Below are 23,790 nucleotides of genomic sequence, written 5' to 3' on the forward strand. Positions count from 1 at the left end.
TCAGACTTTGAAAGGGTAGCTAAATCTGTAGATCTTTTAAAAATGCAGATTCTGAGTTATGGGGTGGGCCTTGAGGTTCTGCATTTCCAACGAGCGTGGTGCCATTGGTCCGGCAAAGAATTTGAGTATCAGGGACCCAGAGGAAGTTCACACCTGTTTTAAATACAGGATTTTGAAACTGAGGCTTGTGTGTACCATAGCTTGAGCACAATGCTTGGCATTCAGCAGGTGCTCAGATATTTAAAGAATGCATGCAGGTGAATAGACCTTTGGGAAAGAGGGACAAGGAGGAATTATACCAAGGACAGGGGAATGCCTATTTTGAGAATGGCAAATAAGTGTGTCCTTTGAGAAAGTGAACCCTTACCTCCGGGAGGGGCATGAAAGAGAAATAGTCCAGGGGTAGTAGACAGGGTGCTATCTGCTACTGTGAACTGAAATATGGAGAACTTGAAATTAACTTGATTGGCCTGGGCATTGATTGATAAATCTGAGTACTCATGACAAAGAGAGAGGCAGTTGAGGGGTTTTCTAGTTCTTCCACAGGGAGGATTCATAGTGTGGACTGTGACCCAGGAGGTAGAAGGGTTATTTTCAGGATTATCCGTTTGAAGAGATTGCTGCTGCTGCTCGGGTTTATTGCACATCCCCTTTTTCCCTTCATGAAGCTGATCTGAAGCTGTGTAAATAAGGGAGGGTAGACTTGTCTCATGGGCAAGTCAAGATTGAGGTGGACAGTTTTGAAGATCAGCACCTCACCACTACCACAGATAATCTGAAGGGCCCTCGGTAATGGAGTTGGGAGTGCAGAGATTGGGGTGGTATTTTGAGAAAGGGCCTTCCAGGGTTTTGAAGTGAAGATGGAGAAGAGTGGGAATCCACTGGCAGAGCGAATAGGAGACGGTGGGATATGTGACCAAGTTTAGAAAATTCAAGGTCAGCTCAGGCCCGCCGACCCACGCCTTACTCTGATACCTGAATGCTAGCGGCGCGGGTAACTGCTGCACTGAGAAAGGTGGCTCCAGAAGGCAGGCAAGGCGCGGGAAGTCTGAAGCTTTCCCGCCGCCACCAAGGGCGTGACCTCTGACGTCAGGGCTCCGCCTTCACAAAGCAGAACGGCGGGCTCCGCCCTTCCAAGATGGCGACACTCGTGGGACCGGAAAGCGTTCATGGATTTCGCCTTTACCCTGTCTCCGAGAGTGCGCCCGCCCCTTCCGGCGTGCCCCGCGCGGCGCGAGGACGTTGCCGGGATCCTCCCCTAGCCCGCCTCTTCCGGTTTCTTGAGTCGTGTGCGTCCGCGACGGTAGTGACGCGTATTACCCGGAGGATGGCGGACGCCGGCTTACGCCGCGTGGTTCCCAGCGACCTGTATCCCCTCGTGCTCGGCTTTCTGCGAGATAACCAGCTCTCGAGCGTGGCCAATAAATTCGTCAAGGCAACAGGCGCTGTGAGTGCGGGGCTTGGATCATGGGCTGGGGTGGGATCACCACAGGGCTGCGGGCCCTGACATGCTTAGGTCTGCAGGTAGGGAGGTCTGCGGGGTCCGCCAGAGACTGCCAGGTCTTTGTGTCGAGCTCTCGGCGGTTGGCGGAAAGCTTGGAGTCTTGGCATCACTTCCACGAGGTCTGACTACTTAGCGCTGAGTCTTGCTTTTTTCTGGTGAGAGGTGAGGCGGTGGCAGCGTGGGACCCTCGTGGCCTAGGTCACGTAGCTAGCAGAATCCGACCGGGCGGGAGCGCCTTGTCCCACCGGAGGCATTAGAGGCTCCTGGTACCTTAATTGGGCTTTTATGTTGGGAGTGCCAAGCGTGACTTGAGTTTAACTCTGAAACGAATTTACCCAGGACTCAAACAGAATTGCTTTAGAAATAATGAAAGCTGAAAAACAGTGAAAGTGTTAGTCGCTGAGTCGTGTCCGACTCTGCAGTCCCATGGAGAAGCCCGCCAGGGTCCTCTGTCCATGGAATTCTCCAGGAAAGAATACTGGAGTGGGTAGCCTTTCCCTACTCCGAAGGATCTTCCAGACCCAGAGCTCTAATCGGGTCTCCCGCATGCGGGCAGATTCTTTACCGTCTGAGCCACGGGGAAGCCGTTAATGAAAGCTGGGATTTTTGTTACTAAAGAAAAAAATGAACGGGAGTAGAAGCAGGGTTGAGCATCATAATTACCAAGCAGTTTGGAATCTTTGACTTCGAGCATCAGACAAGTCTAGGTTTGGGAACAATCTCTGCCACTTTAAAAGTGTATGATCCTGGCAGCTTGCTTAATCTCTTTGAATCTGTTTCTACTTCTATGAGCATGTCATCATTCACTTTATAGGATTTTTGTGAGTTTTAATAACACGATCTGTGCAAAGTGGCAATATCAGTGCCTGGTGCTCAGAAAGCATCAATGAGTGGAAATTGTTATCTTGGTTATGGTATCTTAGGATGTTCTAAAAACAAGTAAAAGGAAGATGACCAGGAATGTGAAAGGTTTGGAATCTCCATCTCAAGGAGAGCAGACAAGACTGCACAAGAAAACACCTTGAAGATAGAGTGGAGTGATGTGGTAGTCCTTAAAAGTGAAAGTGTTAGTGGTATATGACTCTTTGTTAGTCCATGGACTCTAGGCTGCCAGGCTTCTCTGTCTGTGGGATTCTCCAGGCAAGAATACTGGAGTGGGTTGCCATTCCCTTCTCCAGGGGATCTTTCCGACCCAGGGATCAAACCTGAGTCTCCTGCATTGCAGGCATATTCTTCACAATCTGAGCCACCAGGGAACCTCATATGGTAGTCCTTAGTGGTCTTAGTCTTTGACTAAGAAGATAGGCTTGTTCTTTGTGGTAGAATCAGGTTACACAAGTTATAAGTCAGATCAGCCTCAAAGGGCTTCCTTAAGCTGAGACAGCCTGCCACATGTGATCTGATAGAGCTGCTTTCATACTGGAACTGTTTTGAATTGACTGTTAGAGGCTGCAGAGAGTGTTTCCACATCCTGCTGGATGGAATTGGGCCTTTCAGAATCAGAAATCTTTTTTATGTGACAAAAGCTAATCTTTGTGGAGGGCATACTAAGGGCCAGATGCTAAGCCCCTTATATGCATTATCTCATTCTCTCACCAACTTAGTGCTGTATAGTATTATCTATCTTACAGGGAAGAAAAACAGTATTAGAGAGATCAAGTGATTTACTCAGGGTCAGGCATTACTAACCGGCAGAAGTAAGTTTCACACCTCATCTAACTTTGAGCCTGTACTCTTGTATATACTGTAACGCCTTGCCTTTTTTTTGGACACCAACTCATAATTCATAAGCAGTGTAATTAACAGCTGAATGTTCTGCACTGAATAATTAGCATGTTGCTGCTGCTAAGTCGCTTCAGTCGTGTCCGACTCTGCACGACCCCGTAGATGTCAGCCCACCAGGCTCCCTCGTCCCTGGGATTCTCCAGGCAAGAACACTGGAGTGGGTTGCCATTTCCTTCTCCAGTGCATGAAAGTGAAAAGTGAAAGTGAAGTCACTCAGTCGTGTCCTACTCTTCGTGACCCCATGGACTGCAGCCCACCAGGCTCCTCCGTCCATGGGACTTTCCAGGCAAGAGTACTGGAGTGGGGTGCATTGCCTTCTCCAGAATAATTAGCATAGATTTTTACTAATCTTCTCTTGATGGTTGATTTCCAGTGGTTTGGAATTATAAACCAGGTTGCAGCAAACATCTTCCTGTGTAGGTGTTTGTTTCATGGGTAAGGATAAATTCCTGGATAGTACACTGCTAGAATAAAGCAGTGTTTTTAATGGACTGCATGTTTTTAAAGGCTTTGATAAATAGGATTGACAGGCAGGGGAATAGATGATGCCAGAAACTACAGGAATAACCCTTTTTTGCTATCAAAAATTTGGAAATACATAAATAGATTTTTCTCCTAATTTATGCAAGTAGGAGAAACCTTCAGAGATGTAAATACCAGATAGAGCAGACAAAATAAGTGACTTTTAATGAGAGAGTAACACAAAATTTGAACTCCCACAGAATAACCAGGATAAAACTTTCTTACCCTGCTTTCTCTCTCTTTTCTCTTCTAGACCCAGCAGGATGCCAACGCCACTTCCCTCTTGGATATCTATAGTTTCTGGCTCAAGTAAGTCTTTTCTTTGCCAGTGTGGCTGTTTTCTTCTCGTGAGTAGGCTGGGTTGTATTTGGTTTGAGAAGGTCCTGTTCCCCAGAAGTTAGCCTAATCTGCCTCAGCAGGTCCACCAAGGCTCCAAAGCGGAAGTTACAGGCAAATGGACCAGTGGCTAAGAAGACTTCATCCAGTGACAGCAGTGACGACAGCAGTGAGGAGGAAAACCAGGGGCCTCCAGCTAAGAAAGCTGGTAAGACCCAGCAGGGAGTTGTGGTTCCAGGAAGAGGATTTGTAGTCTCCCAGTACTAAACGGCTGATTCTTACTGGGACCCGTATTTTTGTTCAGCTGTACCTGCCAAGCAGGCCAGTCTGCTTCAGCATCCTGGAAAGGCTGCAGTCAAAGCATCCGAGAGCAGCAGCAGCAGCAGCAGTGAAGAATCCAGTGATGAGGAGGAGGAAAGAGACAAAAAGAAAAAGCCTGTTGAGGTTTGCAGCTTTGGGGAGGAAAGGAATTGCTTAAGGGATTGGAAAGAAGAAACCTAAAATCTTGGCTTTTAGCCTGGTGGTGCTGGTTATACAACAGCAGATTATTACAAGGTCTTTCAGAGAGGTTGTAGAAATACGAGGTTTGGAAAGGATTTTGTAAGGTAAAAGTTGAACCCTGAATCTAGAGGAAATTCAGTCCATTCTGCATCCCTGACAGTATTGGGTTTCTCTGGGACACTGTCAGGGACTCCAAGAGCAAAAGATGTTTTGTGGACAGGTGCAGGGAGCTCTAAACAGGGAATGTCAGGAACAATGCCTAAAAAAGGGAGCACCTAGGGAGTTTGCTTTTGTATCTTAAGATGTCCTTGGGGTGCCCTAAAACTCTTGCTGATTCTCCTGGCTTTTCTTATAGAAGGGAGTTAAGCCACAGGCCAAGACAGTCAAAGCTCCTCCTAAGAAGGCTGAGAGCTCTGATTCCGATTCTGACTCAAGCTCAGAGGACGAGCCACCAAAGAATCAGAAGCCAAAGACAACACCTGTGGCAGTGAAAACTCAGGCTAAAGCCCCACCCAAACCAGGTATTGTTTTTGTTCCCAAGAGGCTGGGCTGGGGACCAGGTTGCTCTGGGGACTGGTGTGAAAATTCCTCATTCACCACAGTGATGAAATGGCACTGGTTGTTGAACTAGAGGTATGGACTGGTGTCATTTTTTTAAATTAGGGACTGGTAACTACAGAAATGGCTTCCCTGGTGGCTCAGACAGTAAAGAATCTGCCTGCAATGCAGGAGACCCAGGTTTGATACCTGGGTCATGAAGATCCACTGGAGAAGGGAATAGTTACCCACTCCAGTAGGCTTGCCTGAAGAATCCCCATAGATAGAGGAGCCTGGCAGGCTACAGTCCATGGGGTTGCAAAGAGTCAGACATGTCTGAGTAGCAACTAACACTTTCATTTTTTTCAACTATAGAAATAGTGGGCAATGAGGGGAAACATGTTTAAAAGACTTCAGAGGGCATATTCAAATGATTTGCATCATAAAATTTTTTGGAAGACAGGTTTATTTCTGAACTTGGGCAGGAAATTTATCCTTTGGTAATACAGTAAACCACAGCCTTCTCCTTTATGCTTGCTCCGAAGGCAAGAGAATTGACAGACTCCTAAGTTCCAAGCTAATAGGAGGAGACTTTTATAGCCCTTTAATATCTTGATACTCCTTTCTTTTGATGTTCATTAATTCATGTTCTTTTTTTTTTTTTTTTAATATTTATTTTATTTATTTGGCTGCACCAGATCTTAGTTGGCGCATGTGGGATCTAGTTCCCTGACCAGGGATCAAACCCCCAGCTCCCTACATTGAGAGCATGGAATCTTAGCCACTGGACCACCAGGGAAGTCCCAGTTCATGTCTGTTTAAAAAATATTTTTCTTTATTTATTTTTGGGTGTACTAGATCTTTGCTGTGTGTATGGGCTTTCTGTAGTTGAGGTGAATGGAGGCTGCTCCCTTGTTGTGATGTACAGGCTTTTTACTGTGGTGGCTTCTCCTATTGCAGAGCATAGGCTGTAGAGTGTTGGGGCTTCAGTTGTGTGGGCTCAATAGTTGTGGCACCCAGGATTAGTTGTCCCAAGGGATATGGGATCTTCCCAGACCAGGGGTTGAACCTGTGTCTTCTGCATTGGTAGGTGGGTTTTTTTTTGTTGTGGTTTTTTTTACCACAGAGCCATGAAGGAAGGCTGGCAGGTATATTCTTAACCACTGGACCACCAGGGAAATCCAGCTCATGTCTGTTTTTAATGAGTATACAATTACCTGTCTTACAGTTTGTTGAAACAATAGATCAGACAACATTTGCCACAATAATGTATGTCAGAGTGATTGGCTGTAAAAACTCGAGCCCAGCTATCATCTGAAGGGTATTCACATCCACCTTATGGTATTTCAGACAGCCACCTAGCTTCGTCTTCCTTCTCTTACGCTTGTTCTTGGGACTTACGTAAGAATTCTTCCTTTCTTAGCACCATCATGAAGTCCCACCAGTAAGGTGAAATGTAGACTCCTTTTGAATTTTATAGTCAAAAGTACATCCATGTTCTAGTTGCTTGCCAGCAGAGATCAATCTTTACTAGTCAGGAAGAATTATTTTTTATCCTGGATTTTGGCCCTTCATTTTCTGTAGTAGCTGAGGGTTTGACCTCAAGAGTGATGGTCATTCTCCTCAGGATCTTCATGAAAATCTGCATCTTGGCAGCAGTGCCACTGAAGGTGGCGGGTCTGAAAACTGTCTTTACACTCACGTTATTTCTGTTTTCTTAGGTACATCAGCTCGGCCAGCACCTAAAGTCGCCAACGGCAAAGCAGCTAGAAGCAGCAGCAGCAGCAGCAGCAGTGATGATGACTCAGAGGAGGAAAAGGCAGTAGCCATCTCTAAGAAGGTATAGGCCTTAATTTCTACCAGGGAAGAGGGGACAAGGGGGTGGAAGTCCTCCATTTCCTGGCAGGAGTGGTTGGGTCAACATTTTCCCGTGGTAATTGATTTTCTCTGTGTGATGTAGACCATACCTAAAAAGCAAGTTGTGGCTAAGGCTCCAGTGAAAATGGCTGCCGCACCTGCCCAAAAGAGTTCCAGCAGTGAGGACTCCTCCAGTGAGGAAGAGGAAGAGGAGCAGAAGAAAAAGCCCATGAAGAAAAAACCAGGTGACTGGACACGGGGAGTCAAGCTACCACTGATGAGGGCCCAAAGGCAGGAGGTCCTCTGCAGTCACCACGTGGACCTTGGCCTGACAGCTGGCCTGTCCCAGAGAAAGGAGAAAGCCAAAAGTTGCCTTTTGTGACTCAGAAATGGCATGCCATCGTCCTTGCCCTAGTCTGTTAGGAAAGAGTCACTAATCCTAGCCCACCCTCAAGGGAAAGGGAATTAAGCTCCATTTCTAGAAGGAAGTGGTATCAAAAGATTTGTGTACATATTTTATCACACTGTCCCTTTTAAACAGGTCCCTATAGCTCAGTCCCCCCGCCTTCTGTTCCCCCACCCAAGAAGTCCCTGGGAACTCATTCCCCCAAGAAAGCTGCAGAGAAGCAGCAGACTGTGGAGAGCAGCGAGGAGAGCAGCGATGAGTCTGGTGAGTCATCTCCCGTGGTGGGTCTGGAAGTGTGTGAGGAGTAGGGAAGGAGATGCTTCTGTTCCCTTCTGCTTTTCTCTGAAGCACCACAGGGCTGATGCTCTGTGTGGGTCTTTGCATCCTTGTTGTTTTTGGCTGTGTCACATGTCTTGCGGAGGTCTCAGTTCCCTGACCAGAGATCGAACCCGGGCCATGGAAGTGAAAGCCCAGAGTCCTAATCACTAGGACACCAGGGAACTCCCTACACTTCTTTTACTTGCCTCTGGTGGGACTCTGGACCCAGCCTAATGCCATTGCTTCTCTCAAGATTCAAGTTCTGAGGAAGAAAAGAAACCTCCAGCTAAGGCAGTCATCGCCAAGGCAGCTACTAAAGCAGCTCCAGCAAAGAAGGCAGCAGAGAGCTCTTCAGACAGCTCGGGTAAGGACGGTGTAGTATAGGAGGCCCTCAGGGCGATGGTAGCTCCAAGGGCCCCCTTTAGCCTGATTCGGGGACCTATTCACTCTAACCTCCCTGTCTAGACTCCGACAGTTCTGAGGATGAAGCTCCTGCCAAGCCAGCTGGTACCACCAAGAATCCCTCAAGTAAACCAGCCGCCACTCCCAAGCAGCCTGCAGCTAAGTTAGCCGCCACTCCCAAGCAGGCTGCGGGCAGTGTCCAGAAGCCTCTAACCAGAAAGGCTGACAGCAGCTCCAGTGAGGAGGAGAGCAGTTCTAGTGACGAGGAGGAGACGAAGACTGTAGCCACCCCTAAGTCCAAGGCGACAGTCAAAGCAGCCCTGTCTTTGCCTGCCAAGCAGAGCTCTCAGGGTGCTGGGGGCAGCAGCTCGGATTCAGACAGCTCCAGCAGTGAGGAAGAGGAAGAAGAGAAGACGCCTAAACCCCCAGCTAAAAAGCCACGGAAGGAGGTAGGAGCCGTAGCCCCTTCCAAACCAGCCTCCGGGAAGAAAGCAAAGGCCGAGAGCAGCAGCAGTTGTTCCTCTGATGACTCCAGTGAGGAGGAGGAGGAGCCCAAGGGCAAGGGCACTCCAAGACCGCAGGCCACCAAGGCCAATGGCACCTCTGCACTGACTGCCCAGAATGGAAAAGCAGACAGGGGCAGCAACGAGGAGGAGGAAGAGAAGAAAAAGGCAGCAGTGGCGGTTGCTAAGCCAGGTCTGTATCCAAAAAACCTGCCTCCTGGGTTTGTCCCCTAAACCAGAATGGGCTGTACTCTAGAGGAGTGGATTAGGAAGCCAAAGCCCCTGACCAGCTTCCAGTTGGTTGGAGGCCCTCAAGTGTGGGAGCCTGGGAGGAGGGGATAGGAAACTGGTTTCCTGAGCCTGGCTTTCTGTTCTGTAGGTTCAGAAAAGAAGAAGAAGAAGAATGAGGCTGCTAAGGAGGCAGAGACTCCTCCAGCAAAGAAGATAAAGCCTCAGACCCCCAACACATTTCCTAAAAGGAAGAAGGTAGGTTGTCTTGTTTTCCTCTCAGGAGCCAGCTTTTAGAGTAGACAAAAACTGCAGATCATCTGGACAGCTCTTTGCCTGGCGTGGCACACACACTCTAGTGTGTAGCTCAGGAGGGCCTTTTTGTTCCATGACTGCTCCATCCTGAATTTCCTACTCCATTCTTCCCCAGGGAGAACGAAGGGCATCCTCCCCATTCCGAAGGATCAGGGAAGAGGAGATCGAGGTGGATGCTCGAGTGGCAGACAATTCCTTTGATGCCAAGGTGAGGAAAATGAGGGGTCTTCACCATCCTTGAGGGGGTGGGGTGGGGTGGGAGAGAGTACAGCGTTTGGTCCTGGTTGATAGGTTCTCTGAGTTTGAGTTGCTTGGAGCAAGAAATGACAGGGCCCTGGGGTTGCCCTTCTGTGCGCTAACCACCTCTTTCTGCTTACCAGCGGGGTGCAGCTGGAGACTGGGGGGAGCGAGCCAATCAGGTTCTGAAGTTCACCAAAGGCAAATCCTTCCGGCACGAGAAAACCAAGAAGAAGCGGGGCAGCTACCGGGGAGGCTCCATCTCTGTCCAAGTCAACTCTGTTAAGTTTGACAGCGAGTGACCATGGGCCGTCTATGGCACAGCAAGGGTGTGCCCACTCAACGTCCTCAGTGGACCTGGGAATCCTAGGCTCTATCAGGGGAGGGTCTTGGTGAAGAGAGCAGTCTAGAATAGGTCTGAAGACTCTGCACTGTAACACCCTCTAAGGTCCTTTTTTGTGTTCGTGGTTTTGTACAGATTTGTTTTTTGAGTGTTGGGTAGCAAGGAAAAAGAGTGTTCATTTTTAAGAACAATTTTAGTTGTCATTCCCTCCATGTTCTGTGAAAGTCTTCATACTGAGAAATTTGTATATTTCCTATTAAATCATTTCTTATTGATTTTTGTTGTGGTTTTCAGAGGTGGGTTCCCACAGATTAAAATCTTAGCTATCTCCCAAGACTTGGTAAAGGTCACATGTAAGAATTTTTATAATTGGAGAACTCTGCCTATGTGAGTGCTGGTGTCCACTTTTCATCCTTCCTACCCATCAGAGCCCTGATGAGGGGCAGTTAACATTAACCATTGTTAATGTATGTATCTGTTAAGCATGAACTGTGTACCTCATTTATGGGGTCTAGGACTGAAATCTTCAGCCAGCATGGACTTACCTACTTTGGAGGATAAAAGTCATTGTTTTATTTCAGACAAAATTCTAATGTGTGAATGCCCTGGGGTCAGTCTGCATATTTTTTGTATTTTTATTATCACATAATGTTTGCAATATATGTTTATTAATTTAAAAGCATAAACTTTTTTATTGTTCAAAGATAATTTTTGATTGGCTTCTGAGGACTATATCTTCTCAGTTTTTTTACATTTTAAAGCGCAAAATTTAATCTGAAAAGCACATATCACTTGGTATTTCTGTCTTGGTAGTGTGGTGACACAAAATAGTTTGATTAACTTGTTACATGTTTGGGAGTCACTGATCAAGAAAGTGAAGGAAGAAATCTATAATGAAAAACCTCAGTAGGAATTAGGTTACATTAGTCAGGTGAATTTATAGGTAACCTACGTATACACTAATAGAAGAACCTTTACAAAGCATTTTATCTGGTATTACTTGAGTTAGAGTGGGGTTGGGAGAGCATTCTAACAGGGTTATTGTGTCTTGTAGTTGGTACATGGGAGAAACTCATATGCTCCCTTTAGAACCTTACTGTCAGTAAACAATAAAAAGCCTGTGAGCAGAGATATGGCTCTTGGGGCATGCAGGCTGATTGTAGAACTGTAGGAGATTAACGTTGGCAGTGCTCACAAAGCAAGTGAGGAGGAAAGTTGAGTTCTCCAGTCTCTCCCAAGTTCTCTGGTGCTGGGCTGTCCCTGTGTTGGGAATGCGTGCCCTAACTTTATAGATGAGGTGTAAATTACTGTCCATGGGATTTTCCAGGCAAGAATACTGGAGTGGGTTGCCATTTCCTTCTCCAGGGGATCTTCCCAACCCAGGGATCGAACCCGGGTCTCCTACATTTCAGACAAACGCTTTACTGTCTGAGCCACCAGGGAAGCCCTAAGTTAAGGTTAGCCTCCCCTTGTTTGGGTTACAAGTAACCTGATAACCTGGTTTTCTGTGTAACTGCCGCTAGGAAGAAAGTATGCTGACATACGTATAAAGTCTGCATGGTGAAAGTTCTATATCTTTTTTTTTTTTTGAAAGTTCTATATCTTAACTACAAAATAATAAACTGAATGGTTTATATGTGTTTTGGGAGTTTTACTAGTGTGAATCCAAAGCCCTCCTACCTCCTACTCAGAACAACTTGGGTGCCAGTTAGAGGGCTAGGGTTCAGACCTCTGGAGGCTCACTGTGGACTCTACCTTCCTGACTGTACCTTGTGTCATGGTATCTTGTTCAGGCTGTAAGTCCAGCCTTTGGGTGGTCTAAAACTGGTGGTTGGCAAAATGGGCCATGGACTGGATCCAGTTGACCAGGAGCTAAGAATGGCTTTTACATTTTTTAAAGGGCTCAAAAAAACAAGTGACAGACTATGTGATCACAAAGGATATAGTGTTTCCTGTCATGTTTTACAGTTTGCTTAAGCCCTGGCTAAATCAGTAATTTCACAACACTGGCTGAAAGTTAGGACTATCTGGGGATCTTTTGAAAACACCGATGTCCTGGGACCCATCTGCTGACCAATTGAGTCAGATCCTAGTGCTCTCTGGTGGATTCTGGGAGTTTGAATTTTTTTTAAGCTCCCAGGCAGGTGATGCTGAAGAGACCTGAAAACCACTGATCTAAAGACTATTTGAAAAGAAACGAGTAGGTAATTTTTCTTCCTTTTATGCTTTTATTTTCAAATGTACTTACTAGATCTAGTAGTATAAGGTAAAAATTTAAATTTCCATTTTATCCATGTTTTCTAGGACTTGTTTCTTTTCTCTTTCCAGAATTTCTCTGCATATCCTCTCCCGTTTCTCCTCACACATGGAGAAGCTCGCTATATGCGGTGTCTCATAACTTTAGAGCTCATTTTTAATGGCTGCATGGTACCCCATTGTATGGAAATAGCTCAGATTGTTTTAGCTAGTATCTTATTGGTAGCTGTTTGGGTTGTTTTTGTATTTTGTTATTCTAAATAGTGCTGCAGTGGATATTTTATACATGAGACAATTGTATGTGAGTATTTGTGTGGGTATTTTTATAGGAAGTATTCCTAAGAGTGTTGGGTCAAAGGCTATGTACTTTTAGTTTATTCATCACTATCCTCCAAAACCACTGTAACAACTTGTAGTTCCAACAACACTTAAAGTACCTTTTAGCTTACCCTCTTGCCAACACTTAACCAAATTGACTTTTGCCACTTGGATAAATGACCATGCTCAGTTTTTTTAAATTGTGGTAAAAAACATTTAAATTGCCATCTTAATCAGTTTTAAGTGTATGGTTCAGTAGTGTTAAGTATATTAACATGTAGTACAACAGATTGCTATGATTTTGACCAGATAGTTCATATGAGTACAAGCAGACTTTATTTGTCCTTTTCCACTTAGCATGATGTCTTCGGGTTGGCTCATGTTGTGGCATGTGGCAGTATATTGACATTGTAGTGCAACAGATGACTGATCTTGACTAGATAGTTCGTACGAGTGATAGCAGAGTTTTATGTCCTTCTGCACTTAGCGTGATGTTATCAGGTTTACTCATGTTGTAGCATGTAGCAGGATCTTTTCCAAGGCTGCACTCCATCGTATGTACCACGTATGATATAATTTATCCATTTCATTGTTTAGTTTCAGGGACCTGAATTCCCACCTGTTGCTGATGGGTTCTGGCAGTGTGGCTGAAATCCACATGTTCAGTGAGTCGCACACATGATAGCTCATGCTCCTCTGCAGTGTCCTTCACATGGACACAAGGCGGAAGACTTTCCAACATCTTTCCGTGCCTTTATGTTTCACAGGTTATATCCTCACTGTCACTCAACCCTGTTAGTGAAAGTCACTCAGTCATTGCCAACTCTTTGTGACCCCATGGACTACATAGTCCATGGAATTCTCTAGGCCAGAATACTGAAGTGGGTAGCCTTTCTCTTCTCCAGGGGATCTTCCCAACCCAGGGATCGAACCCAGGTCTTCCACATTGCAGGCAGATTCTTTACCAGCTGAGCCACAAGGGAAGCCCAAGAATACTGGAGTGCCTATCCCTTCTCCAGAGGTTCTTACCGACCCGGGAATCAAACTGGGGTCTCCTGCATTGCAGGTGGATTCTTTACCAACTGAGCTATCAAGTAAGCCCCAAACCCTGTTAAGTGAATATTAACTAGATCATGGTGTCTCAACCGTATTATTTGAGGCCAGGTAATTCTTTATGGAGAGCTGTACTGTGTGTTGAAGCATGTGTACCAGCATCCCTGGCCTCTGCCCTCTAGATACCAGTAGCATCCCTTAGTTTGGACAACCAAAAATGGTTCCAGATATTGCCAGATACCTCTCGAGGCAAAATTTTGAGAACTGCTGGGATTTATTATTTGCTTAGGGTTGATAAAAACTTGCAGCTTAGTGGCACATGTGAGACAAGAGCTCAGATCTCTCTAAAAGTTTATCTGTATCCAACACTGAGTACCTATTATGTACAGCCATAGAACTCCCTGAGAGCTGTGTCTAATAAGGGAAGCCAGGGATGGAAACAGTTCGGTACATCATGCTGAGTCCTTTCACCAAGGGCCAGCACAGTACCCCCAGGGGGACAAGTAAGAAAAGACTTGACCAGCCTTGGTCCAGAATTCTGAGGAGAGTAGCAGCAGCCAGGTGTGAAGAACACATATGCAAGGAAGAGGAAGTGTTTCCAATGGGAGAAGAGAGCCTTGAAGATGGATCAGTTGGAGGGTGTATGGTAAGTACGGCAAGATAACCTTACTGAGGATTCAGTAGCAATGACCTTTTATACCCAAGTCAGGGATTAGTACTTTACTTTGTTCACATGATTTTGTTAGGGCCTTGCCAGTCCAATTCAGTGCACCAGGCACTCACACAGCTGTGTGCTAAGTCACTTCAGTCATTTCCGACTCTGCAACCCCATGGACTGTGGCCTGCCAGGCTCCTCTGTCTGTAGAATTTTCCAGGCAAGAATACTGGAGTGGGTTGCCATTTCCTACTCTAGGTGATCTGACCAACTCAAGGATTGAGCTTTGTCTCCTACTTGACAGTCAGATTCTTTACCACTAGCATCACCTGGGAAGCCCAACACAGCTGCAGTGAAAGCAAAATCCCTGCCAACAACAGTTCCCACCCCCTGCACCATGCAGCGGAGAAGGCAATGGCACCCCACTCCAGTACTTATGACTAGAAAATCCCATGGATGGAGGAGCCTGGTAGGCTGCAGTCCATAGGGTTGCTAGAGTTGGACACGACTGAGCGACTTCACTTTGACTTTTCACTTTCATGCATTGGAGAAGGAAATGGCAACCCACTCCAGTGTTCTTGTCTGGAGAATCCCAGGGACGGGGAAGCCTGGTGGGTTGCTGTCTATGGGGTCGCACAGAGTCGGACATGACTGAAGTGACTTAGCAGCAGCAGCAGCACCATGCAGAGCTGGCTTACGCTGTCTGCAGTTACTGAAGAGGCCAGTAGGTGGGGTGCTTGCACTCTATAGGAATCTAGACTCTAGTTGAAGCTTCAGTTCAGTTCAGTCGCTCAGTCGTGTCCAACTCTGACCCCATGGACTGCATGCAGCACGCCAGGCTTCTCTGTCCTTCACCATCTCCCAGAGCTTGTTCAAACTCATGTCCATTGAGTCAGTGATGCCATCCAACCATCTCATCTGTCATGCCCTTCTCCTGCCTTCAGTCTTTCCTAGCATCAGGGTTTTACCAGTCAGTCAGTTCTTCACATCAGGTGGCCAAAATATTATTGGAGTTTCAGTTTCAGCATCAGTTCCTTCTGATGAGTAGTCAAGACTGATTTATTTTAGGATTGACTGGTTTGATCTCCTTGTAGTCCAAGGGACTCTCAAGAGTCTTCTCCAACACCACAATTCTATAGATTACAGCCAATCAACTCATTACTACTGGGCTTTTTAAAGGGTCCTGGGATGTTGGTACTGAAACATGAGATATGCAGAGGCCTAGGAGTCCTGCAGCCATAAAATTAAAGGACCTATGATCAACCTAGACAGCATATTAAAAAACAGGGACAAAGGTCCATCTAGTCAAAGCTATGGTTTTTCCAATAGTCATGTATGGCTGTGAGAGTTGGACCATAAAGAAGGCTGAGCACTGAAGAATTGATGCTTTTGAACTGTGATGTTGGAGAAGACGCTTGAGAGTCCCTTGGACTGCAAGGAGATCCAGACAGTCAATCCTAAAGGAAATCAGTCCTGAATATTCATTGGAAGAACTGATGCTGAAACTGAAGCTTCCGTACTCTGGCCACCTGATTTGAAGAACTAACTCATTGGAAAAGCCCCTGATGCTGGGAAAGATTGAAGGCAGGAGAAGGGGACAACAGAGGAAGAGATGGTTGGATGGCATCACCGACTTGATGAACATGAGTTTGAGTGAACTTCGGGAGTTGGTGACAGAGAAGCCTGGTGTGCTACAGTCCATAGGGTCACAAACAGTCAGACACAACTGAGCAACTGAACTGAGGAGTCTGACTGAACTGAACTGAGGAGTCCTGGAAGGTGAGAACTGGAACCTGACCCATATTTAGAATTCAAATATGAGCTGCCAGATGGCCTGAGGGTTTCTGAAAAAAGAGAATGACTGGAAACCTTGAAAGATACATTGTTTTCTGGAATCTGCTGGAGTGGACTGGATGGGAGAACAGAACTGGATTTCATTCAGGGCAGTGGTTCCAGTCTGTATATAGGATGTCCACAAAGTCTGAAAACAGAGATGATAGTATTTATTATCTTCCTATGGAAGAATTCCTGATATAATGTCTCTTTGCTGGTGTTTCTAGACTGCATGGACTATATGGCTCTGTAGTGGTCAGGAAGCCTAACACTTTCTGATGGCCTCTCAGAGAATCTGTATGTTCAGTGAAGAGGGATCTGTAGTGTCAAGGAGCATCCTGGGTCTTTTTTTTTTTTTTTAATTGAGATATAGTTGATATCCTGAGTCTTTAGGATCTCAAATCCTTGCTTTGGGAATCCCATCTGGTTGTAATAGAAAAATTACCTTTGTCCAGAGAGTTTTGAGAACTAAAGATTGGCAGGTCAGAGGAGATTGGCAGCAACTGCAGCTGCTGAGGTAGTGGCCAGTCAGGCAGCCATGAAACTGAAGAAAAGACGAGGTCAGCAGGAGCTGAGCCCCATGATGATTAATTGGCCGCAATGTGGGCATTGGCCTGTGGGCAACAGGGTGACAGCAGCCAGCCAAGCAATAGCCAGCAGGCCAGCGATAGCAGTTGAAACAAAAGCTGATGGTGTGCAGAGCTGTTGACAGCTGTTCTGACTTCAAATAATAACTCCACTCCTATCTCAGTTTAGAGATCCGGGTGTGACTATAAATGTGACCTATTACAGGAAGGGTGAGGTCTATGAAAATAGTCTGATGAGGGGAATCTGCCAATCCCCTAATTGAAGAAACTCCTAGGTCATATTTCATTATGCTGAACACTTAGAATATAATGCTAGGACTTCCTTTCTTTCTTGTTTGTTTTTTTTTTTTTTTGGCAGGGGGTGGGGAGTTGTGCTGCACTGGGCAACATTCTGGATCTTAATTTCTGGCCAGGGATCAAACCTGTGCCCCCTTCATTGCGAATGTAAAGTCTTAACCACTGGACCACCAGGGAAGTCTCTGGACTTCCTTTCTTTTCAAAGAAATATTCACGAAAAGTATTCCTTTCAGATGCATCAGTTCAGTTCAGTTGCTCAGTCATGTCCAGTTGTTTGCAACCCCATGGACTGTAGCACGCCAGACTTCTCTGTCCATCACCAACTCCCGGAGCTCACTCAAACTCATGTTCATCAAGTCGGTGATGCCATCCAACCATCTCTTCCTCTGTTATCCCCTTCTTCTGCCTTCAATCTTTCCCAGCATCAGGGGCTTTTCCAATGAGTTAGTTCTTCAAATCAGGTGGCCAAAGTACAGGAGCTTCAGTTTCAGCATCAGTTCTTCCAATGAATATTCAGGACTGATTTCCTTTAGGATTGACTGTCTGGATCTCCTTGCAGTCCAAGGGACTCTCAAGCGTCTTCTCCAACATCACAGTTCAAAAGCATCATTTCTTCAGTGCTCAGCCTTCTTTATGGTCCAACTCTCACAGCCATACATGACTATTGGAAAAACCATAGCTTTGACTAGATGGCCCTTTGTCTCTGCTTTTAATACGCTGTCTAGGTTGGGCATAGCTTTTCTTCCAAGAAACAAGAGTTTTTTTAATTTCATGGCTGCAGTCACCATCTGCAATGGTTTTAGAGCCCAAGAAAATAAAGTCTGTCACTGTTTCCATTGTTTCCCCATCTATTTGCCATGAAGTGATGGGACCAGATGCCATGATCTTCATTTTTTTTAATGTTGAGTTTTAAGCAAGCTTTTTCACTCTCCTCTTTCACTTTCATCAAGAGGCTTTCTAGTTCCTCTTCACTTTCTGCCACAAGGGTGTTGTCATTTGGGTATCCGAGGTTATTGATATTTCTCCTGGCAATCTTGATTCCAGCTTGTGCTTCATCCAGCCCAGCATTTCACATGATGTACTCTGCATTATAAGGTAAATAAGCAGGGTGACAATATACAGCCTTGATGTACTCTTTCCCAATTTGGAACCAGTCCGATGTTCAATGTCAGATTCTAACTGTTGCTTCTTGACCTGCATATAGACTTCTCAAGAGGCAGGTAAGGTGGTCTGTCTTGTATTCCCATCTCTTTAAGAATTTTTCACAGTTTGTTGTGATCCACATAGTCAAAGGCTTTGGCATAGTCAATAAAGCTGAAGTAGATGTTTTTCTGGAATTCTCTTGCTTTTTCTTCATCCCAACAGATGCTGGCAATTTGATCTCTGGTTCCTCTGCCTTTTCTAAATCCAGTTTGACCATCTTGAGTTCTCAGTTCATGTACTGTTGAAGCCTCACTTGGAGAATTTTCAGTATTACTTTGCTAGCATGTGGGATGAGTACAATTGTGTGGTAGTTTGAACTTTCCTTGGCATTACCTTTCTTTGGGATTGGAATGAAAACTGATCTTTTCCAGTCCTGTGGCCATTGCTGAGTTTTCCAAATTTGTTGGCATATTGAATGCAGCACATTCACAGCATCATGTTTTAGGATTTGAAATAGCTCAACTGGAATTCCATCACCTCCACTAGCTTTGTTCATAGTGATGCTTCCTAACGCCCACTTGACTTCGTATTCCAGGATGTCTTGCTCTAGGTGAGTGATCACACCATCATGGTTATCTGGGTCCTGAAGATCTTTTTTGTATAGTTCTGTGTATTCTTTCCACCTCTTCTAAATATCTTTTCCTTCTGTTAGATCTATACTGTTTTTGTCCTTTTTTGTGCCATCTTTGCATGAAATGTTCCCTTGGTATCTCTAATTTTCTTGAAGAGATCTCTAGTCTTTCCCATTCTATTGTTTTCCTCTATTTCTTTGCATTGATCACTAAGGAAGGCTTTCTTATTTCTCCTTGCTATTCTTTGGATGCATACTTTACCTCATTTACTATGACTCCCTCTGTTTTCAAAATATATTTTTTAAATGCATATTTTATCTTAATTACTCTTAAAATCTCCTGCAACTTTCAAAATATATACCTCTATTTCTTTCCAAAAAAATTGTTTTTGCCACACCATGCAATTTGTGGGCTACAGCAACTATACTCCAATTTAAAAAACAATTCAAGTCCAAGAACGCCAATTAAAAAAATGTCAGGACTTTCCTGGGGGTACAGTTGATAAGAATCCACCAGCCATTGCAGGAGACATGGGTTTGATTCCTGGTCTAGAAAGACTCCACATGTCACAGAGTAACTGAAGGCCATGCACCACGGTTACTGAGTCCACAAGTCGCAACTACTGAAGCCTGAGCGCCTAGAGCCTGTGCTCTGTGACAAGAGATGCCACCTTAAGTTATTCATACAGAGTAGCTTAATTGCCCTAAAAATTCTCTGTGTTCTTTCCATTCTTCCCTCTTTCCTACCTACCCCTGGCAACACTGATTTTTGTACTGTCTCTGTGGTTTTACCTTTTCTGAATTGTCAAATAGTTTGACTCATACAGTATGTAGACTTTTGAGCTGGCTTCTTTCACTTAGTAAAATACATTCAAGTTTATTCCATATCTTGTCACGGTTTGATAGCTCATTCCTTTTATTGCTGAATAATAGTCATTATATGGATGTGCCACTGGTTTTTTTTTTCCTATTTATGTGTTGAAGGATATCTTGGTTATTTCAAAGTTTGGGTAATTATGAATAAAGCTGCTATAAATACTTACGTGCAGTTGCTTCTTGGCCTTTTGGCTAAGTTCAAGTGTGTAAACATTTATGTGCAGGTTTTTATGTAGACATAAGTTTTCAACTCATTTGGATAAATACCAAGGAGCATGAGTGCCAAATTGTATGATTAAGAGAAAGTTTAGTTTTATAACACATTGCCAAACTGTATTTATTCAGATTTGTCTTATGGCCTAGATTATAGTCTACCTGGGGCTTCCCAGCTGGTGCTAGTAGTAAAGAACCTGCCTGCCAATGCAAGAGACTTAACCAATGTGTTCTATCCCTGGATTGGGAAGATTCCCCTGGAGGAGGGCATGGCAACCCACTCCAGTATTCTTGCCTGGAGAATCCCGTGGACAGAAGAGCCTGGCTGGCTTCGGTCCATGAGGTCACAAAGAGTCAGTTACAACTAAAGCAATTTACCACAAATATGCACATAGTCTTTCTTGGTAAATGATTCATGCGCACTTGAGAATAATGTGTTTGGAGTTGGTGATGTTCCATAAATGTCACTAAAATCATTGATCACTTAGGGAAAAGTGCTAAAATCTCCAACTATAATTGCAGATTTGTCTATTTCTTATTTTTAATATAGCCGTTCTGACTTTCATTTGGTTCTTATTTGTATAATATACATTCTCTCATCTTTTTACTTTTAACCATATGTTTCTTTATATTTAAGTGAGTTTCTTATAGACAAGAAACTCTATAGTTTTGGTTTTGGTTTTTGAATCCAATCTGACCTTCCTTGCCTTTTGATTGGGGTGTTTACTACATTTAAAGTTAATGTAATTATCAACATGATTGAGTTTGAAACTACCATCTTTCAGTTACTTCCTATTTGCCCAATCTTCTCTTTGTTCCTTTTTTATTGTCTCCCTGATTTCTTTCAGATTGAATTTTTTTGTGATTCTATTTTGTCTTCATTATTGGCTTATTAGTTGTATCTTTATTTCTTTAGTTGTTGCTCTACAGTTTATAAAATAGATTTTTTTTTTTTGGTCATCTTGTATGGCTTAGGGGGGAACTTTGATCTTAGTTTCCTGACCAGGGATTGAAGCTTGGCCAGGACAGTGAAAGTGCACAGTCCTAACCACCTGGTCACCAGGGAATTCCCTATAAAATACAATCTTTAAATATCAGTCTACCTTCAAATAATGTATCACTTCATGTATACTATAAAACAGTACAGCAGTAATTTTTTTCCTCTTTTGTGCTACTGTGATCATACATTTTTCTTTTACATGTACTATAAATCCTGTTGTAATTTTTGCTTTAAAGAACCAATTATCTTTTGAAGAGATTAAATATTAAGTGTATTTTATGTTTACTCATATTTACTATTTCTGACACTTTTCATTATGTTGTGTAGATCCACATTTCCACATGGTATCATTTGGAAGCAGTGAGAACTTCCTTTCGTATTTCTTTTAGACCAGTAATTTTGTCATTCATCAAAATCCCAGTGATGAATTTTCTCATCTTTGTCTTAAAAAAATAGTTCTTTTTCCTTTAATTTTCTTATTGGGGTAAAATATATTGGGTTGGCCAAAAAATTCATTTGGGTTTTTGTGTAAGATCTGGTTTGTATAATTTCTGATAAGAATTCTATGTCATTCGTATATTGATTCTTTTGTAAGAAATATGTCTTTTTTCTCTGGCTGCTTTTAATGTTTTCTCTTTGTCAGTGGTTTCAGAAATTTTATTGTGACATAATATGATGTGGTTTTCCCCAGGTTTATTCTGCTTGGGATTCATTAAGCTTCTTGGATCCATGAATTTTATAGCTTTCAGCAAATTTGGAAAATTTATGGTCATTTTGTCTTTAAATATTTTTTTCTAAGCCTTTTTTCATGCATCTTCTCTCTTAATGGGATCCTCTTGAGATATTACATATATGTCAGTCTGCTTAATATTAGTCCATACACAAATGGTATTCTGTTCATTTTTTTCTGTCTCTGTACTTCACCTTGCTTAGTTTCTATTTCTGTTTCTTCTAATCACCAATCTTCAGCATCTGCTTTTATTCCATCCAGTGTATTTTCCATTTCAGATACTATGTTTTTCATATCTAGAGGTTTCATTTGGATCTTTCCTTTATCTTCCACTTCTTTAATTATCTTGGTCAGGTTTTCCTCTATCTTTTTGAAGATATAAAGCATATTTATAGTAGCAGCTTTTATGTTCTTGTTTGTTCCATCACCATTAAAATTTCTGAATCTGTTTTATTTATTCTATTTTTTTTTAAGCAAAATTGTTCAGAATTTTTTTTTTTCTCCGTTTGTGCTATATGGCTTGTGGGATCTTAGTTCTCGGATGACAAGGGGTAGAACCTGGACCTCAGCAGTGAAAGCACTGGGTTCTAACCACTGGACAGTCAGGTAATTCCTGGTTCAGGTTTTATTCACCAGTCAATAGCTGCTCGCTCTCTCCTTCCTGCATCCTGCTGTGCTGCCTTCCACATTCCTAGGTTCAGGAGAGGAATTCTCTGGCCTTCTGAGCTGTAATCTGAGAGGGGAGGTCAGTGAAGAGAGCTGGAAGACAGTAGTTTGCTGTAGAGGCTGGCTAGGCAGGCCAGCCCTGCCATCAGCATGTGTTCCAGCACTTGTAGTTATCACTCTGTCTCCCATTCAAGACTGGCTTTTGTCTCACTGGTGGTCCTGTAGCCATTCTTCCCTGCCAGCTCTAGCACCTCATTGTTTGTAATTCATATTGAGCTCAGCTGGAACAGAGTGAATATGGTAGTGCCACCCACAGGGGTAATGCTGAAGCCAGTGCCATGGGCCTTTATTTGCTTGATGACCCTTATCAAGTTGTCTTGGCTGACATCTGGATTGAATTTTTCCCTTCCCTATAAAACCTGTTGATGTAGCAGTTCCTCCAAAGTTCTCAAACTTCCATTCTGGTGCTTCAAGGCTAGGCACACTTTGATAATCTGTATGCCCAGCATCTCAGACCAAAATCATTTTCCGTAAATCAGGGGATCCATCCCAATGGTGGCACACATGTCCTGGAGCTGCATCTGGAACTTGAGACTCCTTTGGGTGTCCTACTTGTGCTTGCTGGCAAATTGCCCCAGGTTAGTTTTGAAGCTTCTTTGGGGTAGTAATGCTGCCTCGCACATGATGTAGCTCACACTGGTGACTTAGGTGCCGTTATTTTGATTTGTATTTCCCTGATGGCTAATGATACTGACCATCTCTTCATGTGCTTATTGGCCACTTGTATGCCTTCTTTGGAGAACTGTCTATTCATTTTCTTCCAGCCTACCTGGAAATGGAGATATGAAAACCACGGTGTAAAAGATATTGGTGAACCATTTCTGAAATTCTGTGTTCTACAATAGTAAGAAAAGTAGCTGCTCACTGTATTGTTATAATGTCTTCTGGAATATTATATACATCTCTACTCACACTATCAGGTAATGAGAAGACTCCTATGTCCAGATGTCTAGCTTGAATAATATAGGTTTGTTGTGACTCTTCCAAGACAAATCAGTTGCAAAATGTACACCTGTGTGATTATATGAAAATTCCTTGGTCACAGAACGTTCAGCAGCTGCCTCCCCTCCCCTCCCATCCCCAATCTTTTTACACATTGTAACAATGGCAATGTTAGTTTTTAATCTGTTAATCATTAGAGATTAAAAATTTTATACAGAGTATACCTCAAAGGTTTTGAGCTCAGTTCCAGATTACTGCAATAAAGCAAATATTGCAATAAAGTGAGTCATATGAATTTTTTGTTTTCTGGTGCATATAAAAGTTATATTTACCCCATACTTAAACCATTTTAAAAATTATTTATTTATTTATTTATTTTGGCTGCACTGGGTCTTCATTGCTGTGCACGAGCTTTCTCTAGTTGCAGTGAGCAGGTTTCTCACTGCAGTGGGTTCTCGTTGCAGAGCACAGGCTCTAGGGCGTGAGGGCTTCAATAGTTGCCCCCAAGCGGACCTTTGCTGCAAAGTGATGTCTCTGCTTTTTAATACTCTGTCTAGGTTTGTCATAGCTTTTCTTCCAAGAAGCAAGCCTCTTTTAATTTCATGGCTGCAGTCACCATCCACAGTGATTTTGGAGCCCAATAATGTACCTTAATTAAAATGTTAGGTAGTTAGAATAGGGAAAAGGAGTCCAGAATGGTGGTGGCTAAAAGATAAGGAAGAGAAAAGCCCGAGAA

The 23,790-nt window shown here is 43.8% G+C and overlaps 1 protein-coding gene and 2 pseudogenes across 3 annotated transcripts; 1 reads left to right on the forward strand and 2 right to left on the reverse strand.

Annotated features, from left to right (window-relative positions):
• The first annotated feature begins 1,313 nt into the window (after positions 1-1,313).
• On the forward strand, positions 1,314-10,502 carry NOLC1 (nucleolar and coiled-body phosphoprotein 1). 2 transcript variants are annotated; one of them, XM_086377400.1, is made up of 13 exons: positions 1,314-1,447; positions 4,065-4,120; positions 4,228-4,355; positions 4,452-4,591; positions 5,004-5,169; positions 6,907-7,025; positions 7,146-7,287; positions 7,584-7,712; positions 8,020-8,130; positions 8,232-8,864; positions 9,051-9,157; positions 9,330-9,422; positions 9,595-10,502. In XM_086377400.1, exons 1-13 carry the CDS (start codon positions 1,328-1,330, stop codon positions 9,751-9,753), a joined length of 2,103 nt encoding a protein of 700 aa, XP_086233526.1. In that variant the 5' UTR covers positions 1,314-1,327; the 3' UTR covers positions 9,754-10,502. The 2 variants fall into 2 exon arrangements, with proteins under 2 accessions (XP_086233526.1, XP_086233527.1); XM_086377401.1 differs by having other exon boundaries at positions 4,231-4,355.
• On the reverse strand, positions 5,837-6,919 carry LOC147344223 (ubiquitin-ribosomal protein eS31 fusion protein pseudogene; annotated as a pseudogene). The gene has a single exon (XR_015155255.1). The product of XR_015155255.1 is annotated as a ubiquitin-ribosomal protein eS31 fusion protein pseudogene (transcript).
• Positions 10,503-20,614: 10,112 nt separating the features above from the next.
• On the reverse strand, positions 20,615-23,144 carry LOC147344224 (vacuolar-sorting protein SNF8 pseudogene; annotated as a pseudogene).
• Positions 23,145-23,790: the final 646 nt, after the last annotated feature.

This window comes from Bos grunniens, chromosome 26, assembly GCF_055505025.1.
Source record: "Bos grunniens cultivar Pamir isolate PY7600 chromosome 26, Bosgru_T2T1.0, whole genome shotgun sequence".
Taxonomy (NCBI): domain Eukaryota; kingdom Metazoa; phylum Chordata; class Mammalia; order Artiodactyla; family Bovidae; genus Bos; species Bos grunniens.